Source organism: Parasteatoda tepidariorum, chromosome 12 (genome assembly GCF_982258835.1).
Source record: "Parasteatoda tepidariorum strain Cologne lab strain chromosome 12, Ptep-v5.0, whole genome shotgun sequence".
Lineage (NCBI taxonomy): Eukaryota > Metazoa > Arthropoda > Arachnida > Araneae > Theridiidae > Parasteatoda > Parasteatoda tepidariorum.
The window spans coordinates 35692501-35714484 of NC_141766.1; the positions used below are offsets into that span (position 1 = coordinate 35692501).

The following is a 21984-nucleotide window of genomic DNA, read 5'->3' on the forward strand; positions in this document are numbered from 1 at the left end:
ACTAGTTAAATAATTAAAAAAAATTAAATAACTGAAATAATTGATCAAGTTGAATGAAAATAAATTTGACAATGAAAACCGAGTAATACTGTTAATGCAAAGACTGATGCTAATACTTTAACTAAAGTTGAATAATTGAAAAAATGTAAATAACTGAGAAAATTGAATAACTTAAATGAATGAAAAGAAATTTGACAAGGAAAATAGCGTAATTATGTTAGGGTCTAGATTGCTTGTACTTTGATCTAGATTGAATAATTGAAAAATAATTAAATGAATAGAAGGCTCAAAATTTTACAGTGAAAATTACGCAATAATGTAAGTGGAATGATAATTTTAATATTTGGAAAGGAAATAGTTGAAAAAGAACTGCAAGTTGACTTAAAATATGTTCTTTAAATCTTCAATAAAATGAAATATTATTGTGAAGGGAAATAAGTGATAGGTTTTGATGAAACTTTGTCGCATATTTCCTTCACACTTCGACAAATTATCCATATAAAGAGAAAACTTTATCTTGCATCGTTGATACGTATAACCCGTCATCGGATTATAAAATATTTATCATCTTGAAAATCTCCCAGATAAAGTTTTCAATCCTTGCGCAAACTGAAAGTTATTAAATAAACTTCAACTGGGATCGAAAAAGGATCTTTTTTCTAAAATGTGTCTTAAAATTAGCGCCCGAGTACAATGACGCATGGGCATCCCCGTGGATTATTGCATGAAGTAGAGTTACAGATTGATGAGTAGAATGAAAAGTCTTTCCAATCGGATGATTGTGGTCAAACAGGTGAAGTGGATACAGAGCTGCCCACTAGAGGGCCGGGCGGGCGTCAAGAGGCTGATTGGCGTATCCTGGGAGCATCCCTCAGACGAAAGGCGGGATTCCGGAGGAGAGTGCCGGATGAGAATCTGAAGCCGAGGATGAAGTGTGAACACGCGGCCAGAGGCGGCTTTCTGTTGCTCTTGCCTCTGGTCCGAGCGAGCTGGTGGTAAGTGACCTTTCAACTTTATTTACACCTTTCAAAAAAAGAAGAAAAAGTGAGAAATTTTGTTTACATGAGAAATCGAGGGAAAAAATGTAATTAAAACATAGAAAAGTTTGCTCAAAATGAGGAGAAAGCATGGCAAACTTTTGTGGCAATGAAGGAAAGCAGCAATGGGTGAAAAAAAAATACAAATTTTACTTATTGTTGTATTCAGTTTTCTAGTTTGATGATATTAACTACAAATAATAAATAATCATAAATCTAACAATCATTTGCTAACACTTTAAAAGTAATTCTAAAGCAACACATCTAAAAGAACAAATGAACGAAAGCAACAATGTGAGAAAACAGACAAAGTTTACTTTTTGTTGTTCATGTAATTGTATTAGTTTTCCATTCTGAAAATATTAACTTCATGATTTAGTCAAATAATAAATAATCACAAATCCAACAATCATATTTGCTGATACTTTAAAATTGCTGATACTTTAAAAGATACTGATACTTCAGATTGCTGATTTGATAAAGATTGTTGATACTTTATTGCTGATTTTTTTATACTGATATGATAAAGATTGCTGATACTTTAGTTTTGCTGATACTTTTTTGATTTGCTGATACTTAAAAAGTAATTCTAAGAACAAAACGTCTAAAAAAAGAACGAACGCAACAATGTGAGAAAAAAAGATGAATTTTACTTTTTGTTGTTCGTATTGTTGTATCCAATTTTCGAGTCTGAAAATATTAACTATATTATGTTGCCAAATAATAAATAATAACAAATTTAACATTGATTTTGTAACACTTTAAAAGTAATTCTAAAAACAAAACGTTTAAAGTGCAATAAAATCTTAAACAAACACAACAATGTGAGAAAAAGACGATTTCTTTTGTGCATGTACATATTACTGTATCTAGATTTTTAGTCTGACTATATTAACCACATTATGCTGTCAAATAATGAAAAATCACAAATCTAACACTTGTTTGCTAATACTTTAAAAGTAATTCTGAGAACAAAACGTCTAAGGCGCTATAAAAATGTGAGAAAAAAGGACGAAATTTATTTTATTTGTTGTTCATATTATAATATTCTGTTTTCTAGGCTGACTATATTATGTTGTTAGTAAAAAAATGATAATTAATCACAGATCTAACAATCATTTAAAACAAGAAAGAGAACAACAATGTAAGGAAAAAAATCCACATTATTTATTGTTCATATTATAGTATCCAATTATCTAGTTGAATTATATTTACTATATCATGTTGTCAAACAAAAAGCAATAAATAATCTCAAATCAAACTATCATTTGCTAACATTATAAGACTAGTTTTTTTTTTCAAACAAAATGTCTAAAGTGCAATAAAAACTGGAAAGAAAGCAACCATTTGAGAAATAAAAGATAAATTTTACTTTATTTGTTGTTCGTATTATTATATTCAGTCTTCTAGGCTCATTATACTATCTACATTATGTTGTTAAATAATAAATAATCACTAATCTAACGACCACTTACTACGATTAAAAAAGTAATTTTCCAAACATAAAATCAATAAAAGCAAGAAAAAAAACCAAGAATGCGAGAAAAAAAGGCAAATTTTATTTTATCTGTTGTTCATATTATTATAGACAATTTTCTAGTCTTACTATATTATAAATTATGCTTTATGCTGTCAAATAAAAAATAATAAATAATCTCAAATCTATCAATAATTTTCTGACGCTATAAAAATAATTTTTATTTACAAAATTTCTAAAACACAATAACATTACGATTTTTTTTTAAATGGGAAAAGCTAATTTAAAATATTTCTGCTTTTAAAAAGGCAACTTTATGCGATTAAAAAAAACGAAAAACAATTCTGTTTTATTTATGGCTACTTGTTAGGTTTGTATTTTTCCATAGTGTATAAGATAGGTATATTTATCTGTCATCAAGCATTAAATTTTTATGAAGATAATAAAAATCTTCACTAAATCGCGTGTTGTATCGTAAAAAGCAATGTTTTACCTTAAAAGCAGAGCTTATACTATATTGATATGCAATTTTCAAAATTAACTTGTCAACTAATAACTAAATACAGGAATTGCACTACGTAGCAATTAATTCATATAGCGATAATTATTTTCTCAAGCATAATACTCATATTAAGAAAAAATTATATATTGCTGGAGTAAAACCATTAAGTGCAATTCTTTATTTTATTTGATTTGGCAACTCTAAGGCAAACTTGATGTGCATATTTTTATGCATCTTTTTAAGTTCATATTAAAAGCCACAACTTTTCCAGGTGAAATTACAGTTTCTAACAATATGTCTGTAATATAATAATTTGAAATATCATATTGAAGATTTTTTATGTTTGAATCATGTGAAAGAATCATGTGTTCATGTGAAAACATCATGTTTTCATGTGAAAGAATCATGTATTCAATCAAGTGCTGCCGAGTGAAATTTATATTAAAGTAGCATTAGTAGTAGCAGTTATAAATGAAAATTATTTTAAATTATTTTTAATGAAAATTTTATGAAAATTTTATTTTTAATAATATTTACTTAAAAGCAATTTTAAATGCAATACAAGCATCGATCTTAAATATTTTATTTACTCTTATAAGGAAATGCAAAACATATTTTTAATATACTTTGAAGTCAATTGATTTTTGATAAGCAAATTTTAAATATGCTAGATCTGTATAAATTCAAGTATTAGTTTTATCAACCCATATGGGTATTGTTTTTAATCATTTAAGTAATAGATACTTTTTAAATAAAAGAAAGCTCCAAATGAAGATAGGATTTATTATGCTAAAGGTAAATAATGCCCAAATAATAGCAAAAAATGGACATACTATAGTTTCGGTTTTATAAATCCGAAATTTCCTCGGTGTGAAAATTCAAAGTCAGGCGGAATTAAGTGATTAAAAACAGTCGATTTACTTGATTCCACTATATTTTATAGTTACGTTAATCTTTTGGGTTTCGATACTCACGAAAGTTCTTGTTTACAGAACCAATGACCATTTTTACATTTTTATTTGTGCTTTATTCAAGTCGTTTTTCATTATTGAATTTCTGTAAAGCATGAATAAATTCTTTCCTGTTTTAGCATATTGAAAACAAAAATATTTTGATGCCTCAATAATAAAATATATGACCACACTTCCAGAATTAATTTCATTAGATATTGTAATAAAATTGGTTAATTTATAATTTGTGTTTATTTCATGTCATTACAGTACCTAAAGAATATTTAAATTTACTTTAGAAAATTCGAATTATGAAGTGATTTTATAGTGATATCGTAAAATAAAAATTATTTGGAAAGAAATAGCAATGCAAATTTTGCATAACAAAATTTATTTTGAGGTTTTTTACTTAAAAAAAGATCTGAAAATTTTTTCAACAGCGTAACTTAACTTTTTTACTGTTTTTTACTATTTTAACATTTTTAAATATAAACTGTTTTAATAATTTCTTTAATTGTTCATAAAAATATTGTAGTTTAACATTCGGAGTAAGATAACTGATCTAAGTATAAGTTTATTTTTAAAGAAATTAATACTAAAGCAATACCGGAAAATCATTGAAAAATGTAAACAATGAAATTTCACATTAAGAATTTAACTAATTTTTTTTAACAATTTTTTGCTACTTCTATAGTATAAAATCTTTTATAGTATAAACTAACACTAACTAATCTACTCACAAATATTATAATTTAAAGCGTAAAGCTAATCAAGCTATTGCTTTTACGCTTATAAAAACACATTATATCTAAGTAAATTAAGAAAAGGAAAATTTAAAAAAATAAAAATAAGCGAAAATTCCTTTTTCTGTTAAAATATTTTTGAGCTACGAAGGACGATTAAGTTGAGTAGCTTATAATTTCCACCATCAGTGGTTTTTTTTTTTTTTTTTTTTTTTTAAATTTTTATTTTAGAAGTAAAACATCACTTGACATTGCGAATTCTTACTACATATTCTGTGCATAACATTTTTGCGTGTTTAAAGCACTTCATATTATTGTCGCATTATTACACGGAGAAAAAAATTATGTTAAAATTACCATACTGTATCGAAAAGACATTTTTAGTAAAGAAAAAAAAAACCCCATAATTCTGGCAATAAAGCCAAAATCTACTGTATTTAAACCATTCATATGACAACGGTTTTCGTTCATATGGTAACGGTTTACCGGGAATTCTGCTTTTTAAAATTACTGCCTTACAATCACACTCTTAGTATATATAAAAAATTTAAAAGTAGATTTAACCAAATAAATGGTTTTTATTCCATTCCCCAAGGTATCATGATAAAAATTACCAAATTTCTCCGCATTTACCAAATTTTATGAGATATTATAAAACCATATTTTATTTTAATTTTACCAAAATCATTACCAAACACTTCGGTGAACATTGCCGTGCTTTTAGGTGCTCTTATAGATCCAGAAACACGGTAAATTATACCATATTCTGGTAGTTCTATTCTGGTATTTCTTTTGTTCTCAGAAGTTCAACAGCATTTTGATAATTACGCAATGATAGAAATATTTTAGTTAAGTGTACAAAATACTAAAATAAATGTTTGATTTAATCTTTTACAATTTACTTTTTGCTTTAAACTCAGTGAAATTTTCTGCTCAGAAAATGAAGTGTTAATCATACTATACTATACATACTATAAACAATAACCCACTTCTTTATTTCTTATACTTGATGTTTAGATACTCGTATATTTATCCATTTTCGACTACTAACCCATTATTTGATTCACGGTAGTTAAGAGAAATACACCAAAACAAATAAATTACGTTTAATAACAAATCAAATTTCTATCACAGATATTTACGTCAACGTTTTTCAAGTTTCGAAACTTATCTAATTTTAAACCCCTCCTCAAATGCAATTTTTTTTTTAACAATAAACAGTCACAACGCTAAATAAAATATAAGCTAAAATTTACTTACATAAAATTTAAAAAAAAAATTGAATAATTTAAACACTGTAAAAAAATTTCGTTCTTTTTACAGACTTTCTCTGTATATTTGCGGTTTAAAACTCTTTTGTTGACAAAACAGTTTTTCTCTGTTTTTCATTTTAATCATAAACGGATTAAAACTGGAAGTTCAAAATCTAGTTCTCTAGTTCTGTCAGTTCGAATCCCAGTGTCGAATGGTTGCTAGACTTCTACTCTCGGCTCGTACTGCCCGCAATGCTGACATAGCTATTTTATTTATATTTTTTGCTAAAATAGCAAAGCTAGTTAAAATAACTGTGCTTGTTTGTTAAAATAACAGTACTTATCTGCATAAAAAAAGGCACCTGTTTTTAAATAGCATAATTTTTCGGTGAAATAAACGGCTTTATACTGGCACACCAGCTAAAAAAATTTTCTCTAAAAATTTAATCTTTTTTATTTCTATTATGTAGTTAATTTAATTGTATTTTAATCCATGAAATTATTTTTTTTCACACTTTGTTAATGTAATGATTAAAAATAACAGCAATGAATACGACTTTTGGAAACTAACCCAGAAGACAAGGGAATTTCTGGATCAAACATTGGGACAAACTAGCCTTCGTGGAGGACTTTTTAGGAAAAGCAACTCGCATTTGAGTTATATGTAGAGGAAAAACACGAAAACCTTCCAAGTTTAGCGCGACGGATTCTGACCCTTGTTCCGTCTACCACTGAGGATATTTTACGTCAGCATTGGGGTCAGAATTTAGAAAGAATGAAAATTCTAAAGCACACAAAGTAAATTAACATAAAAAACAATTGCTAATAAGTTTTTTGAAACGAAAGTACTTAACCGGAGAAAGATAATATAGTACAAAATTTAGGAAGAATGAAAATGAGAAGATACAGTACACTGTAAAAAAATCTGTTAAATTTACAGAAAAAAACTGACAGCTTCTGAGCTAGTATAAAGTCTCTTATTTCACAGAAAAAAAATATTATTTGAAATCAGAGGGCTTTTTTTAAGCAGATACGTTGAGTTATTTAAACAAAAAACTCTGTTATCATAATAAAAAATTTCATAAAATAACTAGCAGCATTACAGTTGGTGCATTCCTGCATTGCAGTTGGTGCATATCTACGATTACAACTAGTGATCACCGGGATTCGAACCTAAGTTACCTCATTTGTTTATTATAGCTCAGTTCTCTGAGCTACCGCAGCTATAGTGGCTCCCTAAGGCGAAAAATCTTAAACTGTTTTATTATTAAAAGTCTTAATTGTTGAAATAATATTTAAGTGTAAAAACATTTAAAACTGTAGCCTATATAAAAATGCCTGACAACTTAACTTACCAAAAGAATTATATCTAAAGAAATATAATAAGTAACAATCAGGTTATCAATTCGACAATAAAACTGAATCGCAGTTTTATTTATACGATGTTTAAAATAAGAAAAATAAGAGCAAGTATAGAAAACAATCGTAAAATAATTTGAAAAAAAGAGAGAGTTTGACTGACTAGAATTTGAACTGACACTTTTAATCTGTTTATGATTAGGAGGAAAAACAGAGAAAAACCGTTTTGTCAACTAAACAACTTTAAACCGTCAAATATACAGAAAAAGTCCGTAAAAAGAACGGGAATTTTTTTCGGTGTAGATACACTAACTTATAAGACAACCATTCATGAACTTTTTACATTTGTGTCGAGAAATAGACGGATATCGCAGTCTTTTTTAGGAAATAATTCTCTTTAAATCTGATTTTATTTTATTCCAACGTTTAAATCTGAATCTGAAAAAAAAACTAGAATTTGCGCTGTATTATTTTTGTAGTTCGCACAACTTTATCCATTAATTCATATGTTTACAAATACGGCTTCTTTATTACTCGATAAATTTGAAAAAGGGAGAGTTTGACTGACAAGAATTTGAGCTGACAGTTTAAATCTGTATATGATTAGGAAGAAAAACAGAGAAAACCCGTTTTGTCAACAAAACAGCTTTACACCGTCAAATATACAGAAAAAATCCGTAAAAAGAACGGGGATTTTTTTCAGTGTAGATACATTTAGGAGGAAAATCAAAGAAAAAACCATTTTGTCAACAAAACAGCATTAAACCGTCAAATATACAGAAGAAGTCTGTAAAAAGAATGGGAATTTTTTACAGTGATAAAATACACTAACTTATAAGGCAACCATTCATGAACTTTTTACATTTGTGTCGAGAAACAGACGATATCTAACAATTCTCTTTAAGTCTGATTTTATTTTATTCCATGATTTAAATCTGAATCAGAACTTGTAAAAAACCTATAATTTGCGCTGTATTATTTTTGTAGTTCGTACAACTCTACCCATTCATTCATATGTTTACAAAGTTCAGAAAGTGCCGATTTGTCAATGAATGGGCGAGGTGGTTATATCCACAATATAGTTCTAGAAAATCACCATAAATTGACGCGTGTTTTAAGAAAATAAAAATCCATCCTATTTGAAAACCCATATCGATGAGGGATCGAAGTTGAGTTCGAGTGATCACTTAAATCGGCAAGTGGGGAAATCCGTGATCGCGCCGATGGCTTCTGGATGGGGCAGACGTGACCGAGTGGCCTTATCTCGAAGTTACGACCCGGACTCTTCATCGTAATTAACTCATTCCAATATTTTGTTCTGGGTTTTTCATTTTTGAAATCATTTCATTCAGGTGGAATTGTTGTTGAAGCGAATTATTGTTTCTTTATTAAATTGAGGCGATTGAATATTCCTCGCTTCGATAAACTAGAAATTCTCGATGAAAACATGGATGTGCAGTTTAAGTACATTCAAATTTGTCTCATTGATTTTCTTAGACTGAAAATTTTAGTAATCTGAAATTTTTTTTTCTAGTTTGGGACTTTTTATCGATATTGTTTTTATATATTGGATTTTTACATAAACCGTGTTCTAATAAAAAAAAAATAGTTCGTGATCTGTACCATATTAAGTTTGTCTTATTTTGAATAGAGGGATTTCTTACTTAAATTTTTTTGTCTTGTAAAAAAAAAACAATAAGATTTTTTTTTGCTTAGGATTTTGTAAGGCTATAAAATTAGGAAGCGAAATTTAAGCATTTTCGTTGTTCGTTCAAACATTAAAAATATTTTTAGCTTGAATTTGGGAGTTTAATTTTCCCAATTCAGAAAATAAACGTCTTTAATTATTTTCTTAATATCTCAGATTAAGTTAAAGATTATATGTTCTCAAAATAATTTAAATATGTGATTGAGAGTAAATTAATGGGTAAAAATTAATCAAGAATGAAATACATTTGCTTACAATGCTACAAAGTTTGTTATAAAATAAGCATTTGGATTTATATTCGATAAAAAATCTGACAGTTTCAATAACAAGAAATTATTCCTGTTCTACGTTTTCAACAAAATCGGCACAATGTTAAACTTTAATATCAGAGTATTGGAATATAACAGATAGATTTTGCGTAGCGTTTGTGTAGCGGTAACCGTAACACTAACCTTAAACATGCGCGCATGCGCTGTGAAGATCAAATAGTGTTAGCGTTGACTTTAGAGGAAACCGTAACGCTTAACAAAGTCTCTCCAGCATCGTAGAAATTTATTGTAACCTCAATAAAGTGGTAAGCCTGAACCAAATTTTCGTTCAAGTTGAACCGTGGAATCTAGTGACCAAGAGTAAAAACGATTAACCTCTACCTCTGATAATATGGTTCACCTTGACCACTTACTACATAAGCTTACTTACTGAACCTTAATATTATGCAAACATGTACGATATGGTTCTGCATGCCCCAATATTTTTAACCGTATCATCCAATACTTGAAATAGTAACTTCAGGTTGAATAATAGTTCGCTATTTGGACATAAGTATTCGGACACCCTACTAAAGCATCATGGTGTGAGGCTTAATTAAGAAGCTCTGTAATTATTCATTTCTAATCAATGTAAACCTAATAAAGTTCAGTTCAAACTTCTATCCTTAAATAAATTCATTCTATAACTATAAAAGCAGACTATATAAATCAAATTTAATTGTTTCACTAGGTTATCAGTCAATTTAGGTAAGTAGTTTCACAAAAAAAGTTTTATGACTTTGGTAAGTAATTATAATTTTTGGTAAGTATTCTTTAACTTATGAGCTCAGTTAACCGCAAGGTCCGGATTACACGCGTTTGTTTAAAAAGTAAGTAAATAGTTCTAAATCATGTCAGGTGTCTATAAATGCGTATATGTTGGAGAATATGAAAAATAGGTAGGTAAATTGGTTTTTACAAAGGTATAAATATAATAGAAATGCAAATTTCATATGTAATGTTAAATATATATTTCATTTCTGGGGGTCCAACATCAGGTCAAGTCGTGTCTTCGATTTTTTCTTATCCATATGACGCAGATGAGGGTTAGTTTCATCATGAAAACCGAGTTTGAGTTATAAGCTCTCTGGTTTTTTTGGGTTATAGTGAGAATTAAGAGGCTTCCTTACTTTTCTGTAAAAATTTTTTCCAATGAATTATTTGAGAAATGTAGTGAATTGCTTTTTAATGAAATTTTTCTCAACGTATAAATTATCATTGAATAAAATGAAAAAAAAAGAAGATAATTATTGAGTGGTAAATTACTGCACAGTAGTATTTATGTGTTCTGAAAACTATTCAAGCCTAATTTGCAATGAACAGAATATAAGGAAAACAAAGGCTACAAAAAATATGCTTATAGTTTTTTTTTACACGTTAGTATCATACTTTACGACATTTTATGTTAAGGAAAAATGATAATTATTTCCTGTTTTTCTCATTTTTTTATTTCTTACTTTTTTAGCTGCAACTTTCATGCAGGTTTTTTGAAATTATTTAAAATTTTATTTTTTGCCTTATCATTCAAAAACCAATTTGAGTATTAAAAAGGTGACTTTGAAATTAACAGCAATTATTAAAATTTTTTCAAAGTTTTGCAAAGCTTTTGTTTTGTTTTATTCTATTAAATCGAAATTTCTGTTAAAATATATTAAGGGAATTAAAAAAGTGAGGTTCTCAAAGATTAAGTTTAAAAAAAAAATCTGATTTTGGGGAACATTTGTTAGCTTATGCTGAGATTATCCTTTTTCGGCAAAAGAATTTTAAAGTGGTTGAGAATTAAAAACTAAAATTTTCAGAATTTTGGTTCCTTTTGCCAAATATTTTGAAGGCTTAGCCGGAAATTACTGGAACTAAGTGGCACTTTATGTAAACTTTTGAGTTATTTATATGTAGTTGTAGGCAAAATAACGTTTATTAACTCAAAACTGAAATTAAATAAAATTAATTCAAAATTTTACGAAACAAAATTTATTAAATCAAAAATGATATATTAAAGCATAAATTTTGTTATAAATACACTGTAAAAAATTCCGGTCAAAATTACAGCAAAAAGTACTTGTACCCTGAGTGCTAGTACATTTTACCGTAAAATTTTACGGAGCAAAAAATTTGATAACCGTAATTTTTATAGCATTTATTGAATCACTAAAATTAAATAAATATTGCTGTAAAAATGGATTTTACGGATGTTGTACTCAGGGTGTCAGTACTTTTTTTTACCGAGTAGAACAATTTTTACTTCAAAGTGATACAAGACGGTATATGTTATTGTGTAAAAAAGCGAATTTTTAACACATTTCTCGGGGTATTCGAAATTCAGAAGAGCAGTTTAAATTTTTACATTACAGTTAAAATTATTGATAAATCTGTTTATTATTATCACTCTCAACTATATTTAACAACATTTGTATCAAACTTCCTCTTTCTTAAAAATAAATTTTTTTTATCAATCAAGAGTCGTTAATTTTGGAGTTTCAATCAAGAGTCTGAAATGATCAAAAATTTTTTATGTTTTTTGGAATAAGGCGTTTTTACCTAATTTTAATTTTATACTTTTTAGTAGTGTTTAGATATAATATCAAATATATTAGTTAAAATCCAGAATATTAAAAAATTATGCTAAGCTGATTACTCTTTAAATTTTTTTTTTAAAAATTAATATCTTCGATGAAACTTAAATTAAAAGTGATCTGCAGATTCTGTAATAATAATCAGCGCTTGCTCACGTGTCGAAGGAAATCTCTTACCAAGTATATAGCTAAGATTAAAAGTTTTATTCATGGTATACTGATTTTCTTTGTTGAAGTTTTTAATGCAGTCATATTTTTGGTAAAAAAAATTATGCTAAGCTGATTATTCTATCAGTTTTTTTTTAAAAATTAATATTTTCGATAAAACTCAAATGAAAAGTAATCTGCAGATTCTGTAAATAATAAGCAGCGCTTACTCACGTGCCGGAGGATATCTCCTACCAAGCATATAGCTAAGATTAAAAGTTTTATTCATGCTATACTGATTTTTATTGAAATTTTTAATCTACTCGTACTTTTGGTAAAAAAAAAATTAGATTAAAATTCCTTTAATAGAATTCTGCATCGTTTGGTAATGCACTGTTTAAATATTTTCCGTATGGTCATCTACTCTTTTTGTAAAATTTTTACAAGTTTTCATTTTTATTTTAATTAAAAGCACTGTTAAGAATGAATACCATTCCAAAATCTTAACTGAATAGGGAATGGACTTCCATTCACAGTTCAATCAGCTTTAGAATTTCTTCGAAAAATCTTCAATCAAGTTAAAAGTTAGCGAAGTTTTCATTGAATGGCATCACTGAACCATAGTGCTCCACAAAATTATAAACTCACTACGTTTTTATATTTTTAGGTCATGTGCGCAAGTCTAAGGAAAATTTGAATGAATAAAGAAAGAAAGAGACGAAGATTTTCTATTGCGAATAATTTCTTATTAGGATTGACATATAAAATCGGAAATAATTATACTGAGAAAAACTAACACATTTGCAGTTTGTTGTCTGTGAGTCAATGGAAATTTTTCATAGCAATTTAGTCAGTAGAAACTTTTCAAGAAAAATGGTTAAATAACATTTATTTAATTGTTGTTTAATTTATTTATCAACGCTGACATTCGAAACCCCGCTTGACCTATCATGAGTTTGACAGATTAGCTCTTTCGACTAAAGTATGAACCCAGCAGCAAAAAACTAAGTGTTCAACACACACTTATTACTATAAGATTATTAGGCGTCTCATGATCGAAAATGAGAATCTGAATTAAAAATCCTTATCGCATTGCTTAGCTCCCAGCTTTCGAAGAACGTTCGTTTGATCTACATTGGCAGAGGGCCCAGTTGGCGCATATAAAATTATGGTTGTTGTTGTTGTTATGGTTGTTTCCCACAGTTAACAGTTCGTTTGAATACCATCTTTTTGACTGTTAGGATGGAATATGGGGACGAAATAATTAAATAAATAGTTATTAAACCATTTTTTCTAGGAAATTTCGAACAGCTCCGAAACAAAATCTACTATGGTTGTGGGATCATGGATGAGACTCCATTTTCCGTCGGGTGGATTGTAGAAGGTTTTCGTGACTTTATAACTCAAATGAAGGTTAATTTAAAAGGAAAAATATTTTTTCTCCTAGTTAGTAAGATGAGTTAGATGATCTCCTAATTAGTAAGATTTCTCCTAGTTTTAGTTTGTATGAATTTATGAGTTTGCCTAGATATTTGACTCAAGAACTTCTGAGTCAGGTGCGAATGTACATCTGTATGTCAGCTGTATGTATTGGCTGTTCATCACTGGTAGTTAAATAAAATTGTTATCTTTTATCTTTTAACTTTTCTTCATCTTTGGTTTATAAAGTCCTACATTTCTTATGTCACACGTTCAATATATTTTAAAAAATAAATATATTTATTATCATATTTATAAAGTGCTTAATTACCATTTTTAACTTTTTTTCTTATCAATATCAATTTTATTTTTCAAAATTTTCGAAATTAGATCAATGATTTTTTAGACAATAAATATAAAACTAAAGGGTGAAAATTTATTTAAAACTCACTGAAAAATTTTTAAATATTTTTTTCACACTGTATTAAGGCTTACACCATTATAATTGTGTTTTTTTTCTAAAACATTTTTCAAATAAAATCGAATAAAATGTGTTTATTGCAAAAATAAAATACAGAAAATGTTGCCTTTTTTAGGAGAAGATTTTTTAGATTATAAATGTAAAATGAACTGGTGAAATTTTATTTAAAACTGACAGAAAATTTTTTCAAGATTTTCTTATGCTATATTAAGGCGCACGCCATTAAAATTGTATTTTTAAAAAGGAACTTTTTCGAATAAGTTGCGTTTATTGCAAAAATAAAACATAGGATATATTATATTTCTTAGCAGAAGATTTCTTAGATAATAAATTTAAAACTAACAGGTGAAAATTGATTTAAAACTGACTGAAAAATGTTTCAAGATTTTCTTATACTAGTATATTAAGGCGCATGCCATTATAATTGTATTTTTTTAAAGAAGCTTTATAGAATAAGTTGCATTTATTGCAAAAATAAAACATAGGAATTATTATCTCTTGTTAGGAGAAAATTTCTTACATAATAATTTTAAAGCTAACTGGTGAAAATTTATTTAAAATTCACTGAAAATTTTTTCGAGATTTTTTCACGCTGTATTAAGACTCACGCCATTATAATTGTATTTTTATTTTTATTTTTTCGAATAAGTTGCGTTTATCGCAAAAATAAAATGTAGGAAATATTACCTTTTTTTAGGAGAAAGATTTCAACAAATCTTTAATGATACAATTTTTTTTATCCTTATGAAATACTTTGTAAATATCCGCTACCCTTATCTGCTTGTGAGGTCTACTGTCGAGGGAAAAAAATACATTACATCATTTTCACAGAGTCTCATTTTCTACCATAATCCCCAATTAGAGAAACACTTATAAGCAATTCAAGTTTTTATAGAGCTATAGATTATAACTACTCGGAGTATTTACTGAACTTTTAAAGCCATTTGAAGTTCTAGCTTACCATTTACGACGTTTTAGTTTCCTCGAAATCAGCCAGCAATTTGGCTTAAAAGAACATTTTTAAAGAAACGATATCGTAAAACATCACCTAAAAAAAACTCTTGCTTTATGAAATATTTAATTTTTCTGCTTTAAGTGCTCATTTACTTTTCCTTGAATTCTTATACTTAACTTACAAAAGCATGTATTGTCATACAAATGTAACATTCTTTAAGATTGCATCAATTTGATTTCTGCACATTAACGCTTTTCTACATGCACTAAAAAGGAAACACTCTGAATAACTTTTTTTTCTAATGATCGGATTTTCACGTGCTGAGCCTCTATCTTAATTGTTCGAAGGCCTCTCAGTAGTGTATTTTAAGTTACGAAATCAGACGCAAACAAGTACTTTCTCTGAATAAACATACGCTTTTTTTTCGACTGATTCATTTTCTCAGGAACTATTCGACCAATTTCATTCAAATTTTGCTGCATAAAATTACGTGTTTTAAAATGATTTAAAAACTTATATACCTTGCTGTTCAAAATTTCTTTGACTAGTATTGAATGAAATACTAAAAAATAATAAATAACTATTAAATTATATATTTGGCCTGAAATCATCTCTGAATATATGAATTTTATATTTGAGTGCAAAAATTTTTCGATCGTGCTAAAAAAGTTTTTGAGATAGGTCAAAATACTCTAAAAATAGAATTAACATCGAGGGGTCAAACTTTCAACCACTCTCCTGACCAAACTATTGAGACCATATTTTCTAGTTTGCGGATATATGAATTTTATATTTGAGTGCAAAAATTTTTCGATCGTGCTAAAAAAGTTTTTGAGATAGGTCAAAATACTCTAAAAATAGAATTAACATCGAGGGGTCAAACTTTCAACCACTCTCCTGACCAAACTATTGAGACCATATTTTCTAGTTTGCGGATATATGAATTTTATATTTGAGTGCAAAAATTTTTCGATCGTGCTAAAAAAGTTTTTGAGATAGGTCAAAATACTCTAAAAATAGAATTAACATCGAGGGGTCAAACTTTCAACCACTCTCCTGACCAAACTATTGAGACCATATTTTCTAGTTTGCGGATATATGAATTTTATATTTGAGTGCAAAAATTTTTCGATCGTGCTAAAAAAGTTTTTGAGATAGGTCAAAATACTCTAAAAATAGAATTAACATCGAGGGGTCAAACTTTCAACCACTCTCCTGACCAAACTATTGAGACCATATTTTCTAGTTTGCGGATATATGAATTTTATATTTGAGTGCAAAAATTTTTCGATCGTGCTAAAAAAGTTTTTGAGATAGGTCAAAATACTCTAAAAATAGAATTAACATCGAGGGGTCAAACTTTCAACCACTCTCCTGACCAAACTATTGAGACCATATTTTCTAGTTTGCGGATATATGAATTTTATATTTGAGTGCAAAAATTTTTCGATCGTGCTAAAAAAGTTTTTGAGATAGGTCAAAATACTCTAAAAATAGAATTAACATCGAGGGGTCAAACTTTCAACCACTCTCCTGACCAAACTATTGAGACCATATTTTCTAGTTTGCGGATATATGAATTTTATATTTGAGTGCAAAAATTTTTCGATCGTGCTAAAAAAGTTTTTGAGATAGGTCAAAATACTCTAAAAATAGAATTAACATCGAGGGGTCAAACTTTCAACCACTCTCCTGACCAAACTATTGAGACCATATTTTCTAGTTTGCGGATATATGAATTTTATATTTGAGTGCAAAAATTTTTCGATCGTGCTAAAAAAGTTTTTGAGATAGGTCAAAATACTCTAAAAATAGAATTAACATCGAGGGGTCAAACTTTCAACCACTCTCCTGACCAAACTATTGAGACCATATTTTCTAGTTTGCGGATATATGAATTTTATATTTGAGTGCAAAAATTTTTCGATCGTGCTAAAAAAGTTTTTGAGATAGGTCAAAATACTCTAAAAATAGAATTAACATCGAGGGGTCAAACTTTCAACCACTCTCCTGACCAAACTATTGAGACCATATTTTCTAGTTTGCGGATATATGAATTTTATATTTGAGTGCAAAAATTTTTCGATCGTGCTAAAAAAGTTTTTGAGATAGGTCAAAATACTCTAAAAATAGAATTAACATCGAGGGGTCAAACTTTCAACCACTCTCCTGACCAAACTATTGAGACCATATTTTCTAGTTTGCGGATATATGAATTTTATATTTGAGTGCAAAAATTTTTCGATCGTGCTAAAAAAGTTTTTGAGATAGGTCAAAATACTCTAAAAATAGAATTAACATCGAGGGGTCAAACTTTCAACCACTCTCCTGACCAAACTATTGAGACCATATTTTCTAGTTTGCGGATATATGAATTTTATATTTGAGTGCAAAAATTTTTCGATCGTGCTAAAAAAGTTTTTGAGATAGGTCAAAATACTCTAAAAATAGAATTAACATCGAGGGGTCAAACTTTCAACCACTCTCCTGACCAAACTATTGAGACCATATTTTCTAGTTTGCGGATATATGAATTTTATATTTGAGTGCAAAAATTTTTCGATCGTGCTAAAAAAGTTTTTGAGATAGGTCAAAATACTCTAAAAATAGAATTAACATCGAGGGGTCAAACTTTCAACCACTCTCCTGACCAAACTATTGAGACCATATTTTCTAGTTTGCGGATATATGAATTTTATATTTGAGTGCAAAAATTTTTCGATCGTGCTAAAAAAGTTTTTGAGATAGGTCAAAATACTCTAAAAATAGAATTAACATCGAGGGGTCAAACTTTCAACCACTCTCCTGACCAAACTATTGAGACCATATTTTCTAGTTTGCGGATATATGAATTTTATATTTGAGTGCAAAAATTTTTCGATCGTGCTAAAAAAGTTTTTGAGATAGGTCAAAATACTCTAAAAATAGAATTAACATCGAGGGGTCAAACTTTCAACCACTCTCCTGACCAAACTATTGAGACCATATTTTCTAGTTTGCGGATATATGAATTTTATATTTGAGTGCAAAAATTTTTCGATCGTGCTAAAAAAGTTTTTGAGATAGGTCAAAATACTCTAAAAATAGAATTAACATCGAGGGGTCAAACTTTCAACCACTCTCCTGACCAAACTATTGAGACCATATTTTCTAGTTTGCGGATATATGAATTTTATATTTGAGTGCAAAAATTTTTCGATCGTGCTAAAAAAGTTTTTGAGATAGGTCAAAATACTCTAAAAATAGAATTAACATCGAGGGGTCAAACTTTCAACCACTCTCCTGACCAAACTATTGAGACCATATTTTCTAGTTTGCGGATATATGAATTTTATATTTGAGTGCAAAAATTTTTCGATCGTGCTAAAAAAGTTTTTGAGATAGGTCAAAATACTCTAAAAATAGAATTAACATCGAGGGGTCAAACTTTCGACCGCTCTCCTGACCAAACTATTGAGACCATATTTTCTAGTTTGCGGCTCCCCCCCCCCGTTATTTTGAGGAACAGAAATTCGTCGAAAAAAAAGTAATTTAAAGTGTCTGGTTTCGTAACTTAAACTGTCGTTTGCTAATTAATTAACACATTGAATGCACTGAGGGTCACCGGTGACCGCCGAAGCCAAGATTATTAGAAACACATAATTCGAGTAAATTTTTCATTTTTTTATATTATTATCGTTACTAAAATGGTTTGAAGAAATTAATACTATGTAGAACACACAAAATCAGTTTAATTTATATACACAGAGATGCCAACTTGCTCCAGACAGCGAATAAATATTTTTAAGTGGTAGCTCATTAATTGTGATTCTTGGTTTAATAAATTCAATTTAGTAGATATTTATCCTATTTCTAAACAATTCGTAGGCTTAAATAATTCACCACTTTTTTCAGATATGTCATGCTAAACCTTTTAAAAACTAGCAAAATCTGTCTAATATTTGTAAATTTAGTTTGTAGTTATTTACCGTGTGGCCAGACGAGCAAGTCATGTAAAATTAGCGTGGCATTCAACGTGTTAATATATTTGAGGCTACTCTTTTTAAAACATTGAGTCCTTGTACCTGAAGATGCGATAATTGAATAAAAAGTTCCTCGTGTGCTTGGTTTTTTTTTCTCTTCTTCTTTTGCGTACTGAATTATTTTATTTTTATCTATTCATAAAATTATACCAGTACGAATAATTAGGATGTTGTAAAAGCTTTAGGCAAGCCACACTATTCCAAAGATGATATTTTTTTTTATTAAATTGCTGCCTTGGTGTCAAATTGCTTCCAAATAGACAATTTCTGAATTTCTGGAATCTCTATTAATTTTAATTTAGCGTATTATTTTGCCAATACGGAAACCTTTGTGTTATTCCCCACAAATGATATTCTCTAGATTTAAAAATTTGGCTTCTCATTATGCTACCCATAAGTTTATTATTATATTATCTAAATTCTCAATAATTTTTTTCAATAAAAGCTTTTAACTTTTTCAAATAATATATTATTTTTTTAATAAAGTGGTACTTAAAAAAAAATGCTATTTTTCCCGGAAAAGAAAAAATTTCAGTAAAATTCAGCATAAATCAGTAAAATTTTAAATTTTTATTATAAATTGTTAAAATTTTTAATGCACATACTTATTGTTAATAGTTTATTATTAATAATTACCAATCAAGTGTCGTAATTAATAATAATATAGTTATTAACAGAATTATATTATTTATAATAACTATAGAATTATGAAAACTATATAGTTTTTAATAAAAACTCTTTTATTGGAAGATAAATCATATTTATTAAATTCATTCAGCCTGAAAAATATTTAAAAATGAAAAATAAATTTTTTTTTAATGATAAACGTGAAATTCTCAAGTAAAATGTAAATGAGAAAAATTCTCATATTCTATCATGACTTTAATACGGTTATCTACTTTATTATGTATCAATAGATATATCTAAATGCTTCAAAGACTGTTTTTTATTCAATTTCTTGAACTCTACCGTGAATAGTCTTGTCCCAATATGCATTTAAATACACCCCATTTTTTTTTTGTAACGCTTTACTTGATTTGGCATGATAACATTTTGTTATCTATTAAAAGATATCTATTTTCTATCTTTTAAAATCATTCTTTCTAATCACCCATTAAAATATTTACAATATAAATGAAATCAAAATATTTATTTAAGAAATATTGTTTTAAAATATTTTATTAAAGATCAATTGAAATATTTACAATATTTAAGAGCCTTTTTATTTACGCTATTTTAGGGTTTGTTAAAAAAAAAAAGAAAATTTATGCAATGTAATTGTTTAGAATAAGTAACACTGATTTTTAAAAATATCTATACATTTTTTTAAATAAATTACTAACTATTAAAATTTTAGTGACTTACGAAGAAATTTTTAAAGAAATCCAAAAGAGTCATTATATATATTGAAATTAAGACAATATTTAATTGAGTTTTTGCTATAATTTGTTCGAGAAAAAAAATTCAGTTTCAGGCTATTTGTTCTCAGTTTCGGAGACGATATTATGTTTTGCATAGTTAGAAAAATATTCTGTAATGAAATTAGTAATAATAATTACTATATTAGATAATAATAATTTTTTAAGAAGATCAATGAAAAAAATTAAAATATAAAAAACTTAAACAGTTGTAATATGTAAAAAATTTTAATTTTAATTGAATATATGCACTGCAAAAAATTTCAGAAGCTTATTTTGACTAGACAAAAATATTTCCGAAAAGATCAGAGAACTTAATTTAATATTATGTTTACGATAAATTGGAAACATTTCTTTTATTTTTCAAAAGTAGGAAACTGAATCACATTGATGCCGATTCAGTTTTAGAGTGTAGCGTAGCTACTACTACAACTATTAAATTTCAATTCACTAGTCTATAAAATATGTTAACTCGATTCTTAAAATTCTTCATATTTTAAAAAAAAAATCCGAAATTGCGAGAAATGATTCAAAATATTTCTGAAGCACTGCGAAATGTTTCTGAATGTTACAGAAAGAGGTCTCTGAATTATTAAGAAACGCTTCATATTAAAAAAAAAGAAAAATCCGAAACTGCAGGAAATGATTCAAAATATTTCTGAAGCACTGCGAAATGTTTCTGAATATTACAAAAAAAGATTTCTGAAATATTGAAAAAGAAATCCGAAATTGCGAGAAATGATTCAAAATATTTCTGAAAAACTACGAAATGTTTCTGAATATTACAGAAAGGGGTTTCCGAAATATCCAGAAATGTTTTCGAAAACTTCATGCACCGAAGCTGCCCCATATGTTCAGAAATGTTTCGGGATTTATTTATTTATTTATTATTTTTTTACAGTGTGCTATATTTTCCCAGGAAAAAGCAAACGAACTTTAAAGCTTTGTAGGCCAATCCTTCTTTTCAATTTTGATGTTGTTCTTATATTTTGCATGCATATAGACCAGTTTCTAATAAAATTAATAACAGATATTATTTTGTTAGTTAAAACCAGAAATTAAGTCATGCCAAAATAAAATTTCAATCTCCATCATGACAGAATCTCATTCTACGAAGAAAACAAAAAAAAAATATTTGATATTTTGATACACATTTCAGCTGTACGATATATTGTAAATGTATTTTTTTTGCATTATTTTGATAATTATTTTGTATTATTTTGATGATGTTTTAAAATGTATTATCACGATATATCGTGAATTAATATCCAATATTCGAATATATCACGATAATTTATCGAATCTAAAATTTCGCGTGTATTATCAATAATCATATTGCGATACGATGAAAAATAGTTTATAAATTTTCGTTGATCCTATTGTTAATAAATTTTATTGAAGTAATGAAAATACTGATTAAAATAAAAGTGTAGACTAAAATAAAATTATTGTAAATTAGTAAACCTTGCAAATATCTTGATCTGAAGTGAAATATCGATATTTTTTGACGATATATCATCATATTAAAATTTGAATATAGTTCAGTACTAAAGTATACTAATATTTCTTAATTCTAAATTATACCCTTGTAGGTAATCAGTCTAATGAATGAGTTGGTTTATAATTATTAAT

At 27.7% G+C, this 21984-nt stretch overlaps 1 protein-coding gene across 1 annotated transcript in view; it reads left to right on the forward strand.

Annotated features, from left to right (window-relative positions):
- Nucleotides 1-769: 769 nt before the first annotated feature.
- LOC107445649 (protein Wnt-5a) overlaps nt 770-21984 on the forward strand; it is a 139129-nt gene continuing 117914 nt past the window's right edge. Inside the window, exon 1 of the mRNA XM_087156200.1 lies at nt 770-995. Within this exon, the coding sequence (XP_087012326.1) occupies nt 928-995 (68 nt within the window). The 5' untranslated portion in view covers nt 770-927. The remainder of the gene's footprint in view (nt 996-21984) is intronic.